Source organism: Beauveria bassiana (genome assembly GCF_000280675.1).
Source record: "Beauveria bassiana ARSEF 2860 unplaced genomic scaffold BBA_S00055, whole genome shotgun sequence".
Taxonomy (NCBI): Eukaryota; Fungi; Ascomycota; class Sordariomycetes; order Hypocreales; family Cordycipitaceae; genus Beauveria; species Beauveria bassiana.
Window position 1 is genome coordinate 26762 of NW_007930890.1, and position 23899 is coordinate 50660.

General features: G+C 50.8%; 11 protein-coding genes across 11 annotated transcripts; 7 read left to right on the forward strand and 4 right to left on the reverse strand.

The window, feature by feature from the left end:
• Nucleotides 1-92: 92 nt before the first annotated feature.
• On the forward strand, nucleotides 93-1700 carry BBA_09474 (Cytochrome P450 CYP53A11; the record flags this gene model as incomplete). Its single annotated transcript, XM_008604571.1, has 2 exons — nucleotides 93-400; nucleotides 467-1700. 2 exons carry the CDS (start codon nucleotides 93-95, stop codon nucleotides 1698-1700), a joined length of 1542 nt encoding a protein of 513 aa, XP_008602793.1.
• Nucleotides 1701-2179: 479 nt separating this feature from the next.
• Nucleotides 2180-2845, forward strand: BBA_09475 (uncharacterized protein; the record flags this gene model as incomplete). Its single annotated transcript, XM_008604572.1, has 1 exon — nucleotides 2180-2845. The coding sequence occupies one exon, from the start codon at nucleotides 2180-2182 to the stop codon at nucleotides 2843-2845; it is 666 nt and encodes a 221-aa protein (XP_008602794.1).
• A 202-nt stretch (nucleotides 2846-3047) lies between these two features.
• On the reverse strand, nucleotides 3048-4580 carry BBA_09476 (MlrC domain-containing protein; the record flags this gene model as incomplete). Its single annotated transcript, XM_008604573.1, has 1 exon — nucleotides 3048-4580. One exon carries the CDS (start codon nucleotides 4578-4580, stop codon nucleotides 3048-3050), a length of 1533 nt encoding a protein of 510 aa, XP_008602795.1.
• Nucleotides 4581-5283: 703 nt separating this feature from the next.
• Nucleotides 5284-7054, forward strand: BBA_09477 (hexose transporter; the record flags this gene model as incomplete). Its single annotated transcript, XM_008604574.1, has 4 exons — nucleotides 5284-6285; nucleotides 6323-6669; nucleotides 6727-6826; nucleotides 6872-7054. 4 exons carry the CDS (start codon nucleotides 5284-5286, stop codon nucleotides 7052-7054), a joined length of 1632 nt encoding a protein of 543 aa, XP_008602796.1.
• A 552-nt stretch (nucleotides 7055-7606) lies between these two features.
• Nucleotides 7607-8650, forward strand: BBA_09478 (proline racemase; the record flags this gene model as incomplete). The annotated part of the gene is made up of 1 exon (XM_008604575.1): nucleotides 7607-8650. One exon carries the CDS (start codon nucleotides 7607-7609, stop codon nucleotides 8648-8650), a length of 1044 nt encoding a protein of 347 aa, XP_008602797.1.
• A 911-nt stretch (nucleotides 8651-9561) lies between these two features.
• Nucleotides 9562-10866, forward strand: BBA_09479 (exo-rhamnogalacturonase B; the record flags this gene model as incomplete). The annotated part of the gene is made up of 1 exon (XM_008604576.1): nucleotides 9562-10866. One exon carries the CDS (start codon nucleotides 9562-9564, stop codon nucleotides 10864-10866), a length of 1305 nt encoding a protein of 434 aa, XP_008602798.1.
• A 405-nt stretch (nucleotides 10867-11271) lies between these two features.
• BBA_09480 (uncharacterized protein) lies at nucleotides 11272-11769 on the forward strand (the record flags this gene model as incomplete). The annotated part of the gene is made up of 1 exon (XM_008604577.1): nucleotides 11272-11769. The coding sequence occupies one exon, from the start codon at nucleotides 11272-11274 to the stop codon at nucleotides 11767-11769; it is 498 nt and encodes a 165-aa protein (XP_008602799.1).
• A 326-nt stretch (nucleotides 11770-12095) lies between these two features.
• BBA_09481 (quinate permease) lies at nucleotides 12096-14275 on the reverse strand (the record flags this gene model as incomplete). Its single annotated transcript, XM_008604578.1, has 4 exons — nucleotides 12096-12569; nucleotides 12648-13425; nucleotides 13497-13670; nucleotides 13998-14275. The coding sequence occupies 4 exons, from the start codon at nucleotides 14273-14275 to the stop codon at nucleotides 12096-12098; spliced, it is 1704 nt and encodes a 567-aa protein (XP_008602800.1).
• A 2855-nt stretch (nucleotides 14276-17130) lies between these two features.
• Nucleotides 17131-18615, reverse strand: BBA_09482 (polynucleotide kinase 3 phosphatase; the record flags this gene model as incomplete). The annotated part of the gene is made up of 3 exons (XM_008604579.1): nucleotides 17131-17441; nucleotides 17509-18468; nucleotides 18522-18615. The coding sequence occupies 3 exons, from the start codon at nucleotides 18613-18615 to the stop codon at nucleotides 17131-17133; spliced, it is 1365 nt and encodes a 454-aa protein (XP_008602801.1).
• Nucleotides 18616-18977: 362 nt separating this feature from the next.
• On the forward strand, nucleotides 18978-19855 carry BBA_09483 (uncharacterized protein; the record flags this gene model as incomplete). Its single annotated transcript, XM_008604580.1, has 2 exons — nucleotides 18978-19420; nucleotides 19477-19855. 2 exons carry the CDS (start codon nucleotides 18978-18980, stop codon nucleotides 19853-19855), a joined length of 822 nt encoding a protein of 273 aa, XP_008602802.1.
• A 364-nt stretch (nucleotides 19856-20219) lies between these two features.
• BBA_09484 (uncharacterized protein) lies at nucleotides 20220-20727 on the reverse strand (the record flags this gene model as incomplete). The annotated part of the gene is made up of 2 exons (XM_008604581.1): nucleotides 20220-20447; nucleotides 20515-20727. 2 exons carry the CDS (start codon nucleotides 20725-20727, stop codon nucleotides 20220-20222), a joined length of 441 nt encoding a protein of 146 aa, XP_008602803.1.
• Between the last annotated feature and the right edge of the window lie 3172 nt (nucleotides 20728-23899).

Below are 23899 nucleotides of genomic sequence, written 5' to 3' on the forward strand. Positions count from 1 at the left end.
CTCTCTCTCTCTCTCTCTCCGTCATTGTCCCGAGCCAAGAAACCGCTTTCGTTTCTCGTTCACCTCTTCCAGCGTGACACGATACATCCATCATGGCCGTGGTTGAGCTCGTCTTTTCCTGGTGGGCCTTGGCAGCTGCTGCAGGCGTCTTGATAGCCTCCTACCTCTACAGCTACGCCGTTACGTACAAGGAGCTCAGCGACATTCCCGCACCATGGCCAGCGCAATTTTCCAATCTATGGCTGATGAGTGTTGTTCGGCGCGGCAATCGCTACGAGGTCATGGATGAGATGCATCGCAAATTGGGACCGCTCGTTCGGATCCAGCCCAACCACGTGAGCGTGGCCGACGAGACGGCAATTGCCAGCATCTATGGCCACGGCAATGGATTTCTAAAGTCGTAAGTTGACTCCTTCATTCATGCTCTTCATTATAATCTTTTTCTAAAAAAATCAATCATGAAAAGTGACTTTTATGATGCATTTGTATCTATCCGCCGCGGTCTGTTCAACACGCGCGATAGGGCAGAACACTCTCGCAAGAGAAAACTTATATCGCACACTTTTTCTCCCAAGTCTGTCGGTCAATTTGAGCCCTACATCAAAAGCTGTCTAGAGCTCTTTGTCCAGCAATTTGACAGATTAATTGACGAAAGCGACAAGTGTGACGAAAACGGCAAAAAAGAAGCTCACCTCGATTGCCTACCCTGGTTCAACTACCTCGCTTTCGACATTATCGGAGATCTTGCCTTTGGAGCTCCATTCGGCATGTTGGCGAGTGGTATTGACTTGACAGAAGTCCGGGAATCCCCCACAAGCCCTCCCATCTACGCTTCCGCCATTGAAATCCTGAACCGGCGAGGCGAGGTCAGTGCCACGCTGGGCTGCTTCCCGCGGCTGAAGCCGTACGCGCGCTGGCTGCCCGATCCCTTCTTCAGCAACGGACTGGCGGCGGTGCAGAATCTGGCCGGCATCGCCATTGCCAGAGTCAAGAGCCGAATCGAGAACCCGCCCGACGTGGACCGCAAAGATCTCCTCGCCCGTCTTCAAGAAGGGCGAGACGACAAGGGCGAGCCGCTCGGCCGCGAAGAGCTCACCGCAGAGGCGCTGACGCAGCTGATTGCGGGCAGCGACACGACGTCAAACTCTTCGTGCGCGCTGCTCAACTACCTCTGCCGCAACCCGCGTGTCTTCACAAAGCTCCAGGCGGAGCTGGACGCCGTCATTCCCGAGGACACGCCCGTCCCCTCACACGACATGGTGCGAGACTTGCCGTACCTGAACAGTGTGCTCAACGAGACTCTGCGCCATCATTCCACCTCGGGCATCGGCCTGCCGCGTCAAATTCCGCCCGGCTCTCCCGGCGTCACGATTCGCGGACACTATTTCCCGGCGGGCACCGTCTTGAGCGTGCCGACCTACACCATGCACCACTCCAAGGACATTTGGGGCCCGGATGCAGAGGAATTCCGCCCTGAACGATGGGAAACGCTGACGCAGAGACAAAAGTCTGCCTTTATCCCGTTTAGTCACGGGCCGCGCGCGTGCGTGGGTAGAAACGTGGCGGAAATGGAAATGAAGCTCATTGCCGCGACGTGGGTACGGCGCTACTCGGCAAAGATTAGACAGGGGCCGATGGAAACCAGAGAAGGATTTTTGAGGAAGCCGCTGGGATTGGAGATTGCACTGGCTAGGCGATGAAGAGTCTGGAATGAGAAAAAAATTGCCAACTCAGAGTACTTATTACTTTTATCGCCATCTGTCGACTCCAACTCTTTTTACTTGTACTACTACATTCATATTCCAACACCATGTAGAATAAAAAGCTCCTTTTCGTTTCATATAAAAAGGCTTCTAGATATAGTACATGGCTTTTTTGGTTTTTTTTTATTCCGCACATCCGTGGGACAGACCATCACACATTCACAGCAAATGGTTCAGAGTTGTCAAAGAGCGCGTAAAATTGTAACACGGCGTTTCACTGTTCCTTTTCCATTCTGCCCGGGACTATAAAGCACAGGCATACAGCTAATATAAAGTAAGAAAATTTCCCTCATTTATCAGAGTCGGCTTCCAGTCAGTCTGCACAAGATCAACAAGTCTTTCTCACGTCGTCCCGCGCACGATTCGCCTATATACCCTACCCTACCCTTCCGACAGCACTCTCGAGAAAAGTCATCATGTGCAAAGCCACTCTCAGTCTTGGTCTTTGCATCCGTTGCCAAAATGTCGACCTCTGGATGACGTCCAGCAAGTACTGCAGCAAGGTTCAACCGGGCGATGTCTGCCGCAACATGACGATTCGCATGGACGACCAGTCTGCTGCCTACGTTCGCGACCAGCTTCCCAGGGGCCACTGCCGAGCGTGTCGTGTGGCTCTGACGGGGGATCCTGGAAACGGCCCTAGGACGAGCCTCCGTGGACAGCCCGTGGAGCCCATCATCGAGTACTATGTTTTGACTCGCAACAAGAAGGCTGCGGATGCAGCCCCTAGTCCGAAGCTGAGCCGTCCTCGTATTGCCGCTCCGAGGGCTAGGCATAAGAAGCGGTCCGACAGCATTGCTGAGCACAGGTTCCATTCCGTCTTCTTCCTCCCTCACGGGGGTGCTCTTATTCCTCTCCATGGACACTCTGCCATGTCCCTCCATGGATACCCTCATATGGCTGGATGTTTTTTTCCTGGCCTTTATTTTCCCGGCGCTAGCTGCTGTCATCACGATCATCCCGACACTAGCTGTCATCACGATAGTCCCCGTCCGAGGTATCATGACGACCACCTGGGTCCTAGCTTTCGCCCCAGTCCTAAAAAGCCGAGCTTGCCGCCGAAAAGCCCTAAAAGACGTTGAGAGTGTATTTCTGGTTCGGAAAAGATGTTTCAGGTAGGCCAATATCTTTACTCGCTTGATTTTTGCAGTCAACCTTGTGGCGCTCTGGTTGGTGATACTCTCGAACTTGACACCAATAGATATTTTTGCTTCTAGTTAGAAAATACATAGACATTCTTTATAAATTCTTCCCATCGAAAATTTTCTTTTTCCCCGTCATCATTCACTCGTCTACGCCCGAAAGTGGCTCATTTGACCTAGAGATCCATCGAGTGCTCAGATCCGGAACGTTTTCGAATGTCTTGTCAAAAGGCCACATAGGACGGCGTATCCTGTGGTGCCCCAGTCTCTCAAGATTTTGGTCAACGCCACCCGGAGTGAGCCCCAGCATCCAGCCCTTTGCCATGTTGTACAGCTCAGGCTCGAGATAGCCAATCTTGACAATGACGACATCAGCCGATCGCGGGTCGAGCTTGACGTCTGTAAAGTCCTTTTCTTTGTGATATGGCTTGCGGAGTTTGGTCAGGATGGCATGAACGCAACCTATGCGTAGCACGACTTCTGTCTCTGCATCTTTGTCGCCGTGCTTGATTGAGTGGACTCTGCCTGTCATTGTCAGAGGAGGAGCATGTAGATTGTCTACTTCTGCGCCGGCGGTGACAGTCACGTTGGCGCCGATACCTGCAGCAACAGCAACCTCGATAGCTTTGGGGCCGGGAACGCTCGCGTAAATGACAGTGTAGCCGCAATCAAGTGATGTAAACTCTGGACGGGCGAGGAGTTTTGTCAAGCCCCATGTCACATCGCCAGAGCCTCCCGCGGTTGGGTTGTCGCCAGAATCAGAAATGAAGAATGGCCGATCCGAGGCAGGAGACTTGACTGCGGCATCAAGACACTCTGCAAATGAGCCCGTCGGCGCCACAAACTTAAAGTCGGCATGTGCATCCCAGAAAAGATTCGCCAGCTTCTCTGCACCGCGAGACACAGCCAGCTTGTCCCAGCCTGTGACGACAACAACAGCGCGGTTGCGCGGCTCATCAGCCCAAGCGTAGCCAACCCAGATGGCGGCATCTATAACACCGTCCGTCGCCTCGACACCGGGTACAGCAGCATATATGTGCTTGGCAGGCTCCATACGCGTAGAGGTTTGCTCCCCTGGTAGCAAAATCGGGATCGGAATCCAAGCCTTGAGCGGTCGCCTGCCTGGCGAGCAAGGGCCCAGAGCGGTTATGAGATTGCGGCAAGCTCGTTCCTTGGTTTCCATCGTGTCTTCATGAGGGGCCATGCGGTAGCAAGTGATCAAATCGCACATGTGCGCAAGATGGCGAGAGACATTTCCATGTAGGTCCATGGAAGCCGAGACAATAACATCAGGACCAATGACCTTGCGAATACGGCGAAGAAGATCTGCCTCGGAGTCGTCGAGGTCTTGGACACACATAGCACCATGGATGTCAAACCATAGACCATCGATGGGCTGCTCTTTCACGATTTCCTCCAGTCGTTGAACAATTTCCTTTGACAGGGTGTCGTAGGCCTCGCGCGTCACCATGCCACCAGGTAGAGCGTGGCCTATTAGAGCACCTTTCCAGACGGCATCCCGGCCCACGGGCTTATCGTTGTGAAGAAAGCCATATCGCTGGACAATCTCTGATCCTCTTTGGGGGTGAAAGGCCGGAGCCAGAGTTCGGGACGGGCTAAAAGTTGACGTCTCGCAGGCGAGACCAGCCACCGCAATAACCGGCTTGCGAGCCATGGTGCGTGGTGCCGGGTAGCGTGATGCGTGAGGGAGATGTTAGCTGGTAGAGTGCAGACTCATCGATAAGTTGTTGCAATCAGTCGGTTGAAGGGTTCATTATCCATTTAATAGACCATAGTTTGGCTTTGGCAGAAGTGGTGGTTCGGGCGCCAGTGGTAGATGTGCAGATGACACTTTAGCTGTCCCCGAAGTCGATAGCGCGGAGGCGGGGTGTTGCTGTGCGGGGAGATTTTGGCGGATTGGGCTTATCGTCATACAATAGAGTAAAAGGTAAAAGTTAGACTCTGGCCAAAACTAGCCACTACGAGCGGGTTTTTACAGACAAACTTACTAAATTCACCAGACTTGAGAATGTATCTTCAATGTACTACAAACGGACATCGGACACGGTATCCGATTGCTGCTTGACAAGGGACAAGGTCCATGCCTCCGTGGGGGTTTACAAGCAACACCCCTTCTTTTCCACTAAAGCGATTGACTGGGCTGCATATCCGTCGGGAGATGTTTCGGCGCTTCTCCCATGCGATGACACCAATCCGTAGGTTAGTCTCGCTCAGCAGTGTACCCCAGCGTGACATCGCTTCCTGGTTGCGGGGGAAGGAGCCTGCTAGCTATCTATAGCTACAGTATAGCAGCTTTTCCATCCCCCACCAGTAGGCAAATCCTCTCAACGAATTACTTTTCATCAGCAACTATCGAGATGCTGCGATCTGTACCGACTGGAACGTGGATGCCCGCTTGGGCTCCCGAGTCGACAGCACTTTTGTCAGTGCTCCTGCTGCTATGCTCAATCGTCCAGTCGACGACGGGAGGCTACGATGGATCAATGTTAAACGGCCTCAATATTTTGCCGTCATATACTGATTACTTTAAGCTCACGCCAGCTACCAAGGGCCTTAATACAGCGTCAACGTTCATTGGCGGCTTCATTGGTCCAATTTTTGCGGGAGTCATCGCCGATCGCCTGGGGCGCCGTCCAGCTATTTTCTGGGGAACAGTGGTGACGCTCATTGGTATCATTCTACAGGGCGCGGCCCAAAACATTGCCATGTTTGTCGTTGCTCGCATTATTCTAGGTGCAGGAAGCCAAGTTTCTGGCATCGCAGGAATTGTGTACCTGAGTGAAACATTTCCCAGTCGCTGGCGGACATGGGGTTTAGGTGTGAGTACCTTTCTCAGGATGCGACAGAATGGGATTCATCCGAGGCTGACGAGGAACAAGCTCCTCAACAATTGCTACTACATTGGCGCACTTATCGCCGCGGGCGTCACTCTCGGAACCAGCAAATGGCAGTCAACCTGGGCATGGAGAGCCCCTTCCTTGTTCCAAGCCATTTTCTCAGTCATCTGCTTGCTCTTTCTACCATTGATTCCGGAATCGCCTCGCTGGCTCGTTGCCAGAGATCGATACGAGGATGCGCGAGTGGTTGTTGCGCTGACGAATGCGAATGGTGACCTACAAGACCCAGTGGCCATGGCGGTATACAAGCAAATTGTCGATACCCTCGAGTGGGAGAAGAAGGAAGGCCGCACCATGAGCCCCAAGGAAATCTTCAAGACACCGACGGCGCGGAAGCGTGTGTTGATAGGAGGATCCGCAGGGCCATTCTCTTGTATTGCCGGCAACATTATTGCAAGCTACTATTTAGGCGATGAACTCAAGACGGCCGGTATTGACAGTTCAAATGACCAGCTCAAGGCAGTGAGTAACGATGCACCCTCGGTTTAATGTAATGCAGAGACTGATGGAGCAGAATGTCGTACTCAATTCCTTTTGTCTCCTCGCCTGCCTTTTCGGCACCCAGCTAGCAAATGTTTGGGGTCGCAAACCGACCGCACTACTGTCACAATCTTTACTCATCGTATGTCTGTTTGTCATTGGAGGATTGTCCAAAATGTACGCCGACAACAAGATTGGCGCATCACAAGGCCTTGTTTATGGCAATGTTGCCGTCATGTTTCTTTTCCAAGGCTTCTACTCCATTGCCTGGACGCCACTTCTCACTCTATACCCGCCCGAGGTCATGCCCTATGCTACCAGAGCTAATGGAAATGCTCTTTCAAGTTTTGTGTTGAATGGGCTGGCGTGAGTATTTGAACCCTTGCATCCATATCATGTAGCTGACTCTTTTCTACTTTACAGACTGCTGCTTGTTTTCGTCATGCCAATTGGCCTGGATAGAATTGGATGGAAAATGTACATGATCAATGGTTCTTGGGACATTATAGTCTTTGCACTAATAGTGAGTACAAAACCTCTCCTGAAGACATCGATCTGACTTTTCTAGGCGGTATACTGGGTAGAGACCAAAGGCAAAACCTTGGAGGAAATCGACGCACTCTTTGATGGTGGCGTGCATTCAACAGTCCAAAACGTCGAAGATGTCCGCAAAGGACGAGAGATTCTGGACTTTGGAAAAATTGAAAAAGACTTACAAGAGGAAGTTGGTTTGAGGAAGAGACTTGAATAGATCAAACTCTCGAGCTGCTGAGCGTACCCACGCCTAATAAGCCGGTCTGGTTGAGTAATTTCTTTTTCGTCAAGACTGCTCTGTTACAAGCTCTCGTCTGCTGCTCGTCAAGCATGGCCTAGCTTGAATGATATCTTCAAAAGCATTCCGTGGCAATCGTAATCAGGTATTTCAAAGTATATACGTATTGTGACGCAAATGATCATAGCCCAAACAATGCACTACAGACTTCGCTCCGTCTAAACGTAGAAAGCGCTATGCAGCCAGAAGCGTCAACGTTGAACGGTTGGGCGAAGAAAAATCTGATGCAATCTGAATCTGTAATTCTGTGATTTTATTCCAAATTAGTCATTCAATTCTCGACCACAGCTCCAGTGCGAGTCGACTGGCCGGCCTCAACAGTGGGCTATCTGGCCGATCTCGCAGTGCTTATTATTGGCCTTTCACAATGCACCGTAGTACCCCGCCATTCCTGCCTGACGGGCATTTCGTGCAACGACCCTAGGCTCTTCTTCTTATTATATACTTGGACTGAATTACCCCCTTTCGATCATGAGATTTTTGCGGACAATATCGGTTGTCGGGTGCCACTCAGAAGGAGAAGTTGGAGATGTCATTGTCGGCGGCGTGCTAGATGTACCGGGCAAGACAATGTACGAGAAGCTCGAGCATTTCCTCACCAACAAGGATGACTTGAGACGACTCCTTCTCAATGAGCCCCGTGGCCGCTCTTCGATGAACACCAACCTTGTCCTGCCGCCATGCGACCCCCGCGCCGATGCGGGATTCCTGATCATGGAGAGTGACGAGTACGCCCCGATGTCCGGTTCAAACACCATCTGTACTACTACAGTGCTGCTCGAGACGGGCATGCTACCCATGAAGGAGCCAATCACAAAGCTGAATCTCGACACCGCTGCTGGTCTCGTCGGCGTCACGGCTCACTGCAAAGGTGGCAAGTGCAAGTCGGTCGCTTTTGACAACGTCCCGTCCTTTGTGGCCGCTCTGGATCTAAAGGTCAATGTTCCTGGGCTTGGCCAAGTGATGGTTGACGTTGCCTGGGGCGGCATGTGGTATGCTCTGGTCGAGGCTTCGGCTATTGGGTTGGAAATCACAAACGAGAATGGGCCTCTGCTCGTGGAGCGTGGTGAGCGTGTGAAGCGCGCGGTCCAAGCACAGTTTACACCAGCTCATCCCGAGAATACGTCCATCAAGGGTGTCAGCATCATTGCCATTACAGAGCCGGTTGAAGAAGGGGGGGATGGCTGCAAGATGGCTAAAAATGCCGTCGTGGTGTCGCCTGGTCGCTTCGATCGCAGCCCGTGTGGAACCGGAACTTGTGCGCGAATGGCGGTGATGCATGCAAAAGGCCAGCTCAAGATTGACGAAACCTTTCGTCACCGCAGTATTATCGGAACGGAATTCGTCAACCACATCCGCGGCACAACAAAGGTGGGCAATTATGATGCGATTCTGCCGACTGTGCAGGGTCGAGCATGGATTACCAGCTACAAGCAAATCATTCTCGATCCTGAAGACCCATTCCCCACAGGATTCAGGGTGGGAGATCAATGGCATGTATCGAAAGACCCATGAGTGTAAGAGGGGGGGATGCTCCAATTGAAGAAGTAAATGAGTAGAGCTTAGCATACTAGACAAAGTAGTCACGGTCCAAGAATTCTTGCAAATCATGGCACTTTCCTCGTAATTCTGAGGTCTTTTTCGATGACATACTGTTAATATATATCTATTGCTACTAATAACTCTTGTTTCCTGTCATCACTTCTTTAGCATCTTCATCAGAATATGGCTAGTGTCTTTGTGTCGTATTTGGCCGGGTTTTAGCTGTTGAGGTCGCATGGCGACATTCGGCGATGCCTGGCTGAGATGGTGTAAGATGACTTCTAAAGGTGTGCCTGTTAGAGTTCTTTACAACTGTATGACCCGAAAATGGATGAAGCTTTGAATGGGGGGGAGGGGGGGGGACACGCATTACAATTCCGACTCCTTTATACCACGACTTACACGCGCGACGCCATGAACGACTGGGCACAGCTATAACCTAAAAGTTTGGTGCGCTGGCAGTCACATGGATATTTCAACGAGAACATAGTATACTTACTACTAGTATCATTATTTCTTGGTACCTTGTGCATTCTGCGCCCTGTTTCCCTCAAATCCCTTTGACCTTGTGCAGCCGCATGCGATGGAACGTGAAGCTGCTTCTCAGCCAGCACTAATAAAGACATGTGACCCTCACTGCATGGCAATGACTTGGCATCCTTGAAAATGGCCTGCTGGCGGCCTACTTGAATGACGGCTGCCGTCAGCCACGTCGGTATTTTTGACTTTCGCCACGGTAAAGCCTCCGCCAGCCAATCTCATAGATGGGCGCCTCCCTTTCAAGCTACAAGGAGATTTCTTTCCCTGGGCTAGCTTTTCTTCCCTCAAGATTCTCGCAAAAGCATATTTAATCATTTCAAAAACCCTTACCAGGGACGACATCAATGCGATTTCTTACGATTCTAGCGAGCTTCATCCCACTGGTAGCTGCTGCCGGAGGTGATGCGGCTAGTCGTATTTCTGCGCTGACCGGTGATGAGGCATTCTGGATGGATCAAGGCAAGACAGACGGCAGAAAACTTTGCTATGTGCCTCCGAATGGCAACGGGGGTGACGATGCCCATGCCATCATGCGTGCACTCAACCATGACTGCAGAAAGAACAGTATTATAGTCTTTCCCGGCCCCGTGTACAATATCAAGAGTAACATGACAACAATGAATATGAAGGACGTTCATATTCACCACTTTGGTCGCTTTCTATGGAGCACGGACATTGAATATTGGCGATCAGTGTCTATGTCAGTGGGTTTTCAGAACCAGAGCACCGTCTGGTATTTCGGCGGCGACAACGTTACCCTTGATGGTCATGGAGTCGGCACTCTTGACGGCAATGGCCAAGTCTGGTACGATTGGGCCAAGAATCAGGGAAATCTTCCACGACGCCCCATGATGATCAACTGGCGAAGATTGACCAACTCGAGAATTATCGGCATGCGGTTTGTGCAGAGTCAAATGTGGACAATGGCTGTAACCTACTCCAAGCACCTCGATTTTACTGACATTTACGTCAACAACACCTCTTCGAGCAAGTGGGACACTTTGAATACTGATGGAATTGACACAATTTACTCAGACGACATCACACTCCGCAGGTGGCGCATCACGAGCGGTGACGATGCAGTCGCCCTCAAGGGCAATTCAAGCAACGTTCGGGTTTTTGATACCGAAATCTACGGCGGCCAGGGTCTCGCTATTGGCTCAGTCGGACAGTACAAGGATCAGCACGAGCATGTTACAAGCTTCCTCGCCAGAAACATTACCCTTTTCGACACCACTTACGCCATCTATCTGAAGACGTGGGGCGGCAACTCCAAGGGCTATCCCCCCAACGGCGGCGGCGGCGGTTTAGGCTTCATGTCTGGCATTGTTCTTGAGAATATCAAGCTACGGGGCGTGCGCAAGTACCCTCTTTTCGCCTGGCAGTGCGAAAACTACGAGGGCGGCCTCGGCAAGGACTGCCAGTCATCCAAGTTCCAGATGCACGACTTTGCAGCCAGGTCTGTCAGCGGATGGGGCACCGAGAATGTGAGCCACGCTGGCTGGTTTCAGTGCAGTGCCTCGGCAGGAGGATGCAACAACTTTACCGTCTCGGGTTTTCATGTAACGCAGGGAAAGGGCGGTGATGAGCTGAAGTTGTGGCACTGCGAGAATATGCATGACCACAGTGGCTTTGACTGCAGAGGATAAGCGCAGTCTAAATAGTGGCTTATACAGTAGTCTAGCGCTGGAAAAAAAAAACAAGTTAGTATACTCGTCGTGTCTTGCGTACTTGGGCAGCTGATACATGTTCAACGACAACCTCGAGCGGTTTTGTGGTGCGTCATGGCTGTGGTCCAATCAATTGTACCGCCCTATCTTGCGTGTATTAACAAAACAAGGCTTCCATGGATTGATTTTGCTGAGCTCGCTACGTGAAACATACGTGGCAAGAAGCATGTCGAATCTCCTGCAGCCCAGTTGTCCTCGAGTTACACAAGCAAGCCACCAAATCGTTATATATATATATATAGAGTATCAAGGCGCAGCCTTGCGGGACTTTTTTTACTGCCTCAATCCAAAAGATACCTAAATCCAAGATCAATACGACAAGCCATGGGAAACGATTCGCATAGGAAAAAATGCCAAAGCGAAGCACCTCGCCGCTCCCAATTCTCGAGCCGCCCCAGCGGCGGGAGCTCGTCCGTCAGCTACAGTCGCTCGCCGTATACCCCGTCGCGCTTGTCCCAAGTAACCAATGCGGGAGACATTAGTGATGTGGACGCCCAGACCGAAGCACTCAGCAACCTGTCCTTTGCGTCAGGGCAGCAGCAGCAGCAAGCTGTCCCAGTCACCATTGACACGATTTCTGCATGGGTGAAACAGGGTGGGAGTCTCGAGGCATTGGACGACGGAACAATGGCGATGCTCCTGTCTCAGTACCTTGGGCTGAAAGGTGAGCGCTCGAGAAGATGCAGGTACCAAGCGCCCAAGGTGGTTCCTCCGCCGGCGCCCATCTTGGAAGAGGAGGAGCAAGTAGAGGGCGGCGCTTTGGACAAGCCACCATCGTCACCAAGTCGACGAAAGGACAGAGGCAAAGACAGAGCCCGATAGGTGGCTTACAGTCCATATGCACTATATTTGGCCCCTTTCTTGGGTCCGCTTGGTTTCGCATAAGCATGCACAATACAATATTGGCTATGATGTTTATGCTTTGTTGTCAACATTGTTTTCGTCCCAATCCTTCGAGTATGCTACGAGCAGAAAAAATTAATAAAAAAGTGCACAGGTGGAGCAGATTCCGCAATCCTTATCTCAAGCGCAGTGCAAAGATTAGAAATCTCATACAAACTGTCTAGAGTTTACATCTTCAAATTGTACAAAGAGCAAGTACCATCCTGGGTATAGAAACAATCACTAAGCAAAACCACCGCATCCTATCAAACGCCAATCGTCCGAGGCTTCTCCTCGATATGCTGGCCTGCCTTTTCGACGTGCTGGCCCATCCCGTGCATCTCGTGGGCAGTTTGCGATTTTTCATTGTACGCTTCGTCCTGAAGCTCGGCATCTTTATTACCATACAGACCGATTCTGTACCAGGGAAGGTCAAACAGACGATCCATGCTTTCGAGAGAACGACCACTAGTCTCGGGAACAGAGACGAGCACCCACAGCCCACCGATGATGGTAATGGCCGCAAAGCACCAGAAAGTGCCCTTGGGGGAAATGCCACCGTCGTCAAGGGGGAGCAGCATGTTGGGGAGAGCTCGGGTATTGCCGTACTGGTTGGCAAAGTGCAACGTCATTGCCCAAGAAGTCGCGAGCGCTCGAATACGAAGAGGAAACAGTTCTGCCGTCAAGAGATATTGCATCGAGTTCCATCCCAACGCCCAGCCGAAGCCACTGATGAAAATCTGTAATAGTCAATATTCAGTACATTCCCTTGACGTGTGGTGTTGTAGCATCGTGATGGTTGGGTGTGGGGAACATACCATGGCAATGGCACCGCGACTGCTGGCGACATCCTTTTCGGGGAGCTTGAAGCCGTTGACAACGCCTAGTTGAGGGACGCTGGTGAGGAAGCTGGCAACATAGATCATGGAGATGGACTGTAGGGTAATTCCAAGGAGAAGCGACAGCTTGCGACCAATGACATCAACGAGGAAGAGGGCACAGGCCAATGCGGCAATCAACTTGACGATGCCAAACACGGCTGTGACAAGGAGACCTTCTTGCTTTCCAGTGATTCCAATGAGCTTGAAGAGATCTGGCGCATAGAGTGTGATGGAGCCGGCACCTGACCACTGAGAAAGTAGCTGCACCATGGTCGCAAGATAGACGCGGTAGAGGTTGCTCTTGTCGAGGAACATTTCCTTGACCATGCCAAAGAAGCCGACACCACGTGTAGCCTCGAGCTCATGATCCAGGGCAGCCTGGATCATTGAAGTTTCGCGCACAACGTAGTCGCTGTCGGGGTTTTGCTGGCGAATGTACGCAAGAACCTGTGCAGCCTTGTCCGGTTTGCCTTGCTTGACGAGAAAGCGCGGCGATTCATATTGGAAAAACATGAGGATAAAAATCAAGCCAGCCATGATGACGTGCAGGCTGGTAGGCACCAGCCACTGGTTGTGGCTGTGGTTTGAAATGTGGATGGAGGCGCCAAAGTTTGTAAAGTATGCTAGGACGATTCCAATGTAGACGGCACCGGTGAAGAAGCAAGTGCATAGACCGCGAATGGACGCCGGTGCAATTTCAGCAATGTAGACGGGACTGTTCTCATCGTGTTAGTGACGCAACTGGTCGTGAATGAGAGGGCATCACGAGATTTTGATGCAACATACCCAACGACGGGCGTCTGTCCAACGCCTAGACCGGCTATAAAGCGACCAGCGTAAATGGCACCGAGATTGCCATTGACACCGCCAATCATAAAGATGATGATGCCGAGAATCCAGAGCATGCAGAGAAATCGGGTGGCTTGGATACGTCCGATTCGGTCGCATACAATAAAGGCACTGGAAACAACCAAAAAAAAAAAGGCACACGAATTAGCATTTCGTCGCATTTGAGACGGGGAAATGTAGCGTAGCATGATCGCCTTCCTAGCGGCGCGGCATGCATGATGGTGGGATGACGCGGGTAGGCCGTCCTTGGCAAAATGGCGGGGGAAGCCACCAAGGTAGAGATGGGACGATGCCAATGCTGCCCAGGCGATTCACGTCCGCCATCAAGCCGCCATCAATTTCAACATTTTCCAGTCGGAGAAAGGGAAGCCAAGACAGCCACAACGTAAAAGAGATATGGCGCTGTAGTGTGGATGGGGGAGAAAAAAAAATACTTACATCATGGCGCCTGCCACAGAGCCGAGCTGAACCATGGAGGAAACATTGGCCTTGATGTTGGCCTTTTGGACAGTCGTGTAATCCTTGATGTGAATCGCTTGTTGAAAGTCATCCGAGTTGAAGGCGCCGGAAATGAGACCCTCGTCAATGCCTCGCGCGGCGCCCAGGAGACCAAAGGAAACCACGGCGAACCAGAGACGCCAATTGAAGACGCCAGCGGGCTCGCCAAGGTTCTTGAGGCGAAAGATGTTGACGGGTTTCTTGACGCCGCCTGCCATGATGATGCCGGATTTATAGCCGTTGGTGTCCTGCTCTGAGATGGGAGATTTTGGTGCCGTACTATTCAGCTTGGCTGCGCGCCTCTGATAGTTTTACAGAGTGGTGATGATAATGGGCAACAGCTTCACGACTTTTGCAAAGAGCGTTTGTGGGCGTGGGGGGGGGGTGGTGGTGGCGGGCGGGAAAAGGCTGGGCAACGGCGTCTTATACACTTTTTTTTTTTTTTCATATCACGCCACACCAAAAGAAAAAGCCATGGCACGTATTTTTATGGGTTCGACAGCCTCCTTGGCGTAGCTCCGTGAGCTTGAGATTAAATGAGCCGCCGGATGAAGGAGCAGAATCTGACCCTGGAGGGAGGGGGAGGAATTCTCGCTAACCACGCAGCCACGCAACCCACGTCTCCCCCAACTTGCTCACTTCCAAAACTTCGTGTTAACTAGGCCTGGGCCATGGAAAAAAAAAAGTTGGGGAAAGCCACAATCCCCACGTCTCTCCCCTGTAGGTGTGGATGGGGGTCATCTCTCTGCATCTTCCGCTCTTTTGCAAGTCTGCAAGTAGGCAGTAGAAATGGCACAGAAAGCCGGGAGACAAGGCGGCCGGCTTGCAAATGTCGGTTCTTTTCCTACAACTTTTGGTCCCTCTCGTAGCTGCATAATAATTGCTGTAGGATAACCGACGACGACATCTTCTGGCCAAGCTGACTTATATCCAAGTCATAGAAAAGCAAGCTCTATACTCTGTACGGACTAAGTGGAAAGAGGGAGCATACGCACTCATATAGCGCTAAGCGGTGTGTCGTTTGTTACAACCGCCTTTTGAAGCTCGCAAGCTCGGACCTCTTTACCCAGAACTGTTCATGCTCAAGGCAAAACTCCAGAGACGCTCATCTCCAACTCGCCGCCCACAGTGGGTTCGTCGTTGAGCTTCCCCCCCCCTGCCCCAGCTGAGCTCAATTGTGTGGGGATATTCTTGCTTCCCCACGGAGGGGGATATGCGACTGAGTCGTAATGTACATAATTATGCGAGCCCTCAGTGGACGGGATCCAGTCGCTCTGTAAATATACTAAATAACAGGCAGCAACTCAGTTAGCTCCATTGACGCGCCGATGCCAAGCAGTACGGTGGCCTTGTAATTACCCGTGACCCATGGTAAAACACAATACTTGATTTCTGTGTTGACGGCCAACTTGTCCCTCCTCCCCAGACTACAGTTACGTACCCCAACTTGCGCAGAAAATGGCGTCAGCCACCACGCACTAAAAACCCGGCTGTAGACAAGTATTGGCGAAAGCCGAAAGCCATAATAACTATCTCACAACCTTGACTGGGAAGTAAAAAAGAGAGGGCTCGGCTATTGAAAAGCTCGCTCTCACCCCCTGGGCTAGCGAGCATGCATTCGCGGCCAACTCTGATGATGATTTTTGCCGCGCTACCTAACCCAGCAGTCAGTCAGCCACAACGGGTGAATTAGGATAATGGCGCAACCATCTCAAATCATAAACCACACGTTCGCAGCAGTAAAAAGCGCTCTCTAGTTCCGCCTTGTTTCTCCAGTTTTGCATTTAGGGGGGCAGATCATTACCCATTTGCCATGGCACCCCCGCGTCGCGGTCGGTCCTTTTGGACCTTTTCGACGAAAACTCTGGTGGTTGACCACTAGAAAAGGACGTCAGACGAAACAAAATCCATGCAAAAGAAAAAGAAAATCATCCAACGCTTCTTGGCGTTATCTGGGGGAAAGGGCAAACCAGAATCCAAACCGGAGCAGCGTCACTCCAACCCCATGTTGTCACCCCCCATTCTTCTTCCGCAGACCGTTTGTCAATGTTACGTCTCGGCGCTGCCCGAACATAACGGCTGTGCAGAGAACATTGTCAGAACGCGGGGTAAAACAGGTAAACGAGTAAAGACAATCTACGTGCACTTCTTCATTATTCTCGAGTGCAAGCAAGTCAGAGTCGCGCAGGGAATAGGTGTTGTTTTCGGCCTAGAAATTTTCCAAGAGATGGGCGCCAGCCTCCATCGGCAATGCCCAGCAGCCAAGAGACGCCTCACAGCCCCCAGGCTGGGCCATTTGCTCGGCGCCGGGCGCAGAGAAAGCCGTTGATGAAAGGGTGTGTGTGTATGTACTGGATAGAGGTCGAAAAATGCTGGTAATTGTCCGACGAATATTGAGGAAATAATCAAAATGAATTGATGGCAAAATACGTCATCTGAGGTATGAAAGTCAACAACTATGGAAATTTTTTTTAAAAGAACGCAGGTGGCCAACCTCTTGTGCTCTTTACCAGAGCGGCGCGTGTAGTTCTCACCCTCACCCTCAAATTGAGGAATAGAGCGGGGGGGGGACCAGACACCCACACACATTCTCCACGCCTCACGCCCTACCGTAATTTGCCCCACGGTTTCGCGGACGGGGAACTCATGCGAGAAAATGAGAGACGCGGGGTTCTGTAACTTATTGAATGCGCTGGCCCTGGGCAAGGAAAAAAGTCAGCACACCACGACATGAACCATTTCAGCAACTCCGCTTCTCCCTACCATACAGACAGCTGTTTCTGCATTAATCACTGTCCAGGAGACACACTTTGCCAAGAGGCTAAATGTAAAGGGCGTCATGCTCCTGCGCCTCTTGTCATTATTACTTGACTCCGTAGCCCTGCTTACGAGCATCACCACACTGGACACCAACAGGGTTGACACACGCTACCAGCATCATGTTCGTTGGGGGTCGCCAAAATGTTTAAAGCACCCCACCGACTCAGCTCAGCATCGGCTGCCCTATGTGCCGTATGACACCATTTTCATGAGCCTCTCCCCCAAACGAGGCTCACATGGCGCGGCAGATTTCTCACAGCCAGTACCGTCCCCAGATTTTGTAATCCTCCTCCGTGCCCCGAAACCTAAATTCAACCTCTGTAATGTCTTGAAATCCTTCGCTCTCTTGTGGTGCCTTGTACCGGCTCTGGAACCCGGTGAAAGCCACATCTGGCAGCACTTCTCTGTTCTCTGGGTTCAGCGGCTTGTTTAGCGATCGCACGGCGTCATTGTGCCGGCAAACAGCGGCTGGCGTTGTGAATGATACACAGCGGATAGGCACCTTGAAGGCTCTCGCCAGATCGATCCAGATTTTACGTGTTGCTGGGTCAGCATTCGTATTATCTGTCATCTTTGGTCAGAACCTTGCTCGCTGTCAAAATGGTAGCGAGTGCATTGTGCAGATACTCACCCACTGCTACTGATGATCCCTCGTCAAGGAATTCCTTTGCTGCTTGCACGCATTTCTCCCTCGTCTTTAGCGTGTCCTGATTTACACGCTCGTAGCCCAGCGGCTCCAGATGCTTCCAATAAAACGTGCTCTTCCCAGCCCCGGGCCAGCCACAAAAGAGGACAATATCTTTGTCGTTTTTCTTCTTAAAGAGCGGCGTCTGGCCCTCTGCGCTCTCGAGAGGGTAGTGGACCAGGTCTAATTCGCGTTCCCACTTGCGTGGCTCGTGTTCCAGGAAATATTCCTCTGGTGTCTTGAAGGGAACTCCAACATTGTGTGCGAGATTCCGATCCGAGCAACTAAAGTCTTTGACAATTACTTTACCATTGTAGACAGTAGCTAGGCGACCTCCTGCATCGCCCACAAAGACGCTCTTCTCCAGATCAATATCTTTGGCTTCCACGCCCATGTCCTTGAGAACTTCATCCCACATCCCTCTTCGAGGCTTTCTGAAATTGTCCTTCCCTGTAGCCGCGTAGATCGTAACTGGCAAGTCGAGGTGTCGCAATATGGCCGACCCTTTCTCTTTGAATTCGTCCAGTCGCTTTGCCGTGTACTTTTGGGGCGCTTTACTCTTTGGATCAACGTGAAGAGTGATTCCGCCTTGGTTGGATAGAATGGCTATTTGATAGTCGTCCTCATAGAGCTCCTTTAATTTTCCTGGTACTCGCGCGTCCCACCACCGCCAGTCTGAAGCGTCCTTCGCATGCTTTCTTCCCGAGCTCGTGTCGATCAAGGTCGAGTCCAAGTCAAACGCCGCGATTTTCCGGCGTTTTTCCGTTTTTTTGCCCTCTGTTTCTGGTGTATATTTGCCTACAAGCAGTGTTGCTGGCTTATTGGGGTCGTCTTTTCGCTCAGACCATGACGTTCGATCTTTCGGTTTTTGTGACGTCGGGGTGAAAAAGCTAGATACAGCACTCTCTGAAAAGATTACTCATTAGACAGATTCTCTCGCCGTCTGGACTGGTTCTTACTGGTTGTTCCGCTAGTGAGAGAACGCTTCGTAGGTGGTGGTGATATGGATGCTCTAGCTTTGCGCTTCTCGACTGTTGCCGGCTTCGACGCCATTGTGCGTCGAGTAATTCCAGAGCTGAGATATATTTTACGCGTAGTGTAGAATAGGGGGCGCCAATTCGCTGGAGGCATGATATGCATTTGAATTGCGCAATCTTCGCGTGTGGAAACACGTCGCTCTTTGACGCGAGATCACGTGCGGCTTTGATGAAGCTCTTGGGATGGGTCCCACGCCAGTGACAGCTCTTTCATATGCGAAGCAGATGATCAACGTCGTTCCGAACAGAGATCTCTTATTACGGACCGGTTTCAAATTTCGCACACAAGTAACCGCATTCTCTTCGACTGGTGTGCAACAGATCGCCGGAGTGGAGTATCGCCAAGTTAGGCCGACGCTTGAGCGAATTTGAATCACAATGTACGAGGTCTTCTTAACAAGCGTCGTGGAAGATGCCGATTTCACGTCGGCATGCTCTGTTCTCGAGGGGCTGTGCTCCATGAAAGCGTGGGAATCAATCGTGCGCGTCACCTACTACCAAGGACCCCAAAGGCCGGCTGGCCTCTCAAATCAAACGTCAATCGAGAAGCCCATACGCAAAAACGTCGCACCGCTCTGGCGAGAGCTGCACCAAAATCTCAGTCGTCAATCATTCATCATTCAGGCCCGCTACGAGGTTCTCAAGGACAGGGACTTTGGGGAGACTGCGAAGCCCATGGAGCTGGATGCGACGCCAGGCATCCTCCGCTGGGCCGACTTTCCCGATCCTGCTCACGGAAAGCCGCTTCTGACGCAGCGCAAGATGGTAGAACTATGGGACCAGCGTGCCCTTCCTTCATTATTAAGAGAAAACCAGCACAGGTATGATGGCGCGTCTGTCGGAAAGAATACGCTCTGGCTTACCAAAGACGGCGCAGATTCAAAGGAGAGATGATAGAAGAGACGTATCGATTCTTCAGAGATGAAGTCGAATTCTCCCTTACCAAGCAGTATTTCTTACACCCCATCGAAGGACAAGGCGTGGTCGCCCCAACCGCGCAGCTGCCAGCTTGGGACAAGCTTACGCCTGTGGACATGCAAAGGCGCTGGATCATGCAAGTCCGGACGCATGTGCTGCAAGACAATAAGCCCGATGAGATTCGAAAAGCACAAGACAAGCTCATGGCGTTGCGCAACGAGTTGGATGGAGTGTTTGACTTTCGCACCATCGACAGAAAGGTGCACGATACGCGGATAGCGATGCGCCAACAAGGCGTACAAGCGCTGCCACAGAAGGTTATGATCGGGAAGAATTAATCTGCCTTAATAATGTGAGGTCTGAATACTGGTGCAACCTTGAGCTTATGATACCCTCGATGAATAAAATCTATTCGTTCAACTGGATCAAAACTAAGTAACTGATAATACATAACCAGAAATGAAATGGCAAAACCCCAGTCCCAAAATATTGCGGAAGGTTTACATCAATATGCGCTTGAGCAGCATGCAAGCAAACAACCAAAACTCATTTGTTTTTAACAAGCACACAATTGTCTCGATATTCATTTTCCAGATGCCGTTTGATCGTACAGGGCAGTACTTCACTCGCAACGTAAACGAACCCGCCGAATCTCGAAGCCTAGAGCTGAGTGCCCTCTGTCTCCAGAGGAGAAAACATGGCTCAGATCTGTAGGACTTTTTGAATATTGTCCATGCCGAGAGCCTTGTCGAGAGAGGTGACGGCACCATCAGTCATACCCTTGACGTAGGCGTCAACTGTCTGGATGGCGACGCCCTGCTCAACAAGGGCGATACCCTGAGCGACGGCGTGGACGATCTGCGGAGAAAGGCCGCCCTGAACTAGTGCGAGGAGCTTCTGTGCGAGGGGCTGGCCGATGGCAGACTCAACCTTTAGGTTTTCAACTGTCAGCTTTTCTCCTCTTGTGCATGCCAATGAGCGGAGTGGGGGGACATACCTTGAGAAGGGAAGAGCCGAGGAGGGCGTCAAGTCTCTCTTCGAGATCCTGAACACCGAGGCCGGCCTCGACCTGGTCAACGACACCGGTCAGCTCACCGACGAGGTCGTTGCTGCCGAGGAGGCCAGTGACGGGGGAGCCGGTGACGGGGAGAGTCGGGACGGCAACGGCGACGCCGACGAGGGCAACGAAGACGGGGAGAGAGAAGCGCATTTTGGTTGACTTGGCTGAATAGATTAAGAAAAAAAAAGAGTGTGGTGTCCTGTAAGAGGATAATAAGGAGTGACTGGGCGAATTGAAAGAAGATGGACTGAAGACTGGGTATTGATGATGGGAGCAAAATTCAAGAAGCAGTGAAAGGTGCAGATGCTGTTCTTATACTTGAATGTCAGACCCCCCCTGAACAAGCTTTTATTCTGTCAATGTTTGCAAATCACAGGTAGATTCTCCAAGATGGCCCTTGAGCCCTTGCTTGCAGTCCTTTTGATAAAACTAGGGTTGAACCGTCTACCAAGGCTCAACCCTGTCATAGAGAGCCTTCAATTTGAAAAGATCAGCATCAAGCATACACTACAGGTTCTGACTGCTTTTCCTTTTTCCTTTTTTTTTTTTTTTTGGCTCATTATGCTCTATTCGCATCATGCGCCGTGGCACACATGCTCTAAAATACTTCAACTTGAATAGCTCGTAAAAGACCTCGCAACGGACCAACAGGCCTCGAGAAACTTGCAATCGCGAATCGAGCAACGGCTCTCCTCGGAGACACACAACAAAGCTTAACCCTTTGACCAAGCGGTAAGATCGTTTCACGGACCCCGGGAACAAAGACGTCGTCGCCCGGGCAAGGGTCGGGCTGTAGCGGGCGGAAATACCGTCAGGGCTGACAAGCAACAAGATGCTGTATAAGACATCCTTGTTTTTCTTTCTTTTCTTTTTTTTTGTTTCCTTCTTGCAAGAGGTTGGCTTGTTGTTTTCGAGGCCGTTGTCAGACCTACCTATAAAGCGTCGTCGGCTAAACGAGCGGAGTAAATACCCTGCTGAGTCTCTAATATACGCCTTCGTTTTTCATATCTTTGCTTTTGAGTGCACTTTCTGGTTTCCGATGTCCCTAGCTTCGTTTCTACTCATAATATATAACCATCTGTTCCGCTGACGCCCTCCTAGCTCGGCATTGGTTGGATCGAAAGCCCAAGGTTATCTCGATATAATTTACCGCCAGGTTGCTAATATCTTAATCGCTCACTTGTACTTTGTCTTGAGCCGTGATGAAGAATTGAGTGGCGGGTTACATTGCCGCTCGCTCGGTCGCCTACTTTACCTGTTGCATAGCAGTCGACTGCCCGGCGACTGGTAGGGCTGATATATTACCATGTCATCAGTACTGATAATTAAACTCTATATACAGAACTAACCCGGTTTCACCAGCGAATGAATTATTCACCAACCCAATGCCGGTCCCTGAACACAATTTGCATAGCTACAGTTAGACTGTCCCCCCTATCCACCCATAATGGCGTTGGCTACAATATTTCCTCGGACTTCTCCTTCATGTCCGCCGTGAACAACGTAGCAGAGCGTCAGAAGCGGTGAAAAAAGATTTAAAGCCACGTTCTGCCGATCCGCCTCGGACGCGTGAGTCGGAGAGGTGGCACAAAAACAGCGCTGTCGACACATTGTTGACGCCGAAAGAAGTGTACTTATTCTGCAGAATGATATTTTCAAGAAAAAGTCTATAGTCAACCATATCGAAAACTTTTGTTAGTCTAGCATCGGAGAAAAAGCCCTCTCATGTAGGAAAGGCAGGTGGTGATGAAATGCACTGCCTGCTGTTTGCTAATCAAAAGTTGGGACGAGGCCTAGCAGGGATGCTACTTGCGATGACGTCGTGTTTTGTTTCAGCTGGGGCCCGGTATCAACAGTCGCTACAAATCATCTGGGGATTTGACAAGCGTCATCCGAGTTGTGATACCTTCAAATGAGGTCTGTGCCAGAACTTCGGTTGATCTACACCCACCCTAATTAGATCTCCCTGGCGTTGTTTATTTACACAAATACAAATACAGCCTTCTCGTCACCAGCGCAAACCAGAATTATGTGCCCTAGCAGTCTAAAGCGAATTATAGCCTCCAAAATTTTCCACGATTAAAGAACGTGTATATAGGAAAAAGGTGCCGTTTTAATAAAGAATCGATTCACACCTTCTACACACTTACATTTCTAGAAATGTACTGCTTATCTATTACAAGATTTAAATTTTGACGTGATAAAATTGGGGCAGGAGCGTTGCCTATCGTCAGCTGTACTGACAGGCAGAAGTCACTGTTGAGCGTAACACGAGAAAGTTGATGCCTTCTTTGTTCCAAAAAAGTGTAGACACAAAAAGAAAAGGCCATGCTTGCATGTCGTACAAGTCAAATAAAAATAAAAGCAGGCTCTAGTGGAGATGCCCAGCTCGGTACTTGCTCGCTGTTCCCCTCCCCCAATCAGGCGTCACCTTTGAGCGGCGCGTTTCTATTTACGTGAAGAATCAAGCCAGCTGGTCAGCCTTTCATACCACCAGTTGGTATGCCTCGAGTCGGGTGCCTTTTCAGCCCTCATCTGCCTGCATTTTCAGCTCGCGGTCGTATTCTTTTTCAACCCATGTCTCGAAACATATCCCCCCCCCCCTTCCAGAAAGCCTGCATATTTATTACGAGCTGACGTGGACAAGTCGTGAGTGTGTCGAGTGGTGAATGGTTGTAGTGGGTGGGTGGTAGGCTGCCACTGGTAGCTTGGCAGGCGACTAGAAGAGTTGAGATGGCAGACGCACAGAGCCTCGGCGGAGACGCGGGGGTTACATCTACCTTTATTTGTAGATTGCCAGGTTTATTGACTGGGGTAGTTGGGGATTTGCTGCAGCGAATCTGGGTTCCTTAGCCACCATCAAGTACCCATATTTGGCCATCTCAGTCTTGTACTCATCACATTTTGCCTTGCCATCACCGCTGCACAAATTTTTTGCTTGTTTAAAAAATAAATATCTGTAGCGAAAATTAAATACAGTCTCCTCAGCGCACGGATAACGACTTCGGCCATCGCATGGCGTCATCTGCCGAGCTCCTCGGCCTCTGGAATGTACCCTAGAACTGAAAAGGCAAGGCTGCGGCACCAACGAGTCAACATGGCCTTCTATTCCCAAAGTTTGTTAGCTAACCTTCTTGCTCACACGTGGCGTAGCAAACAATGTGTTGAGAACAATAAGGAGGCTATTCATTGGAATGCGCGAGAGGACGCCACCATTGAAGCAATCCCCATCTTGGCCTAGCTCGCCAGTTACACCGTAAACCAAACCAGGCATATTACGTGGCCAGAACCAACATCCAACTATCACATTTGCACTGATGGT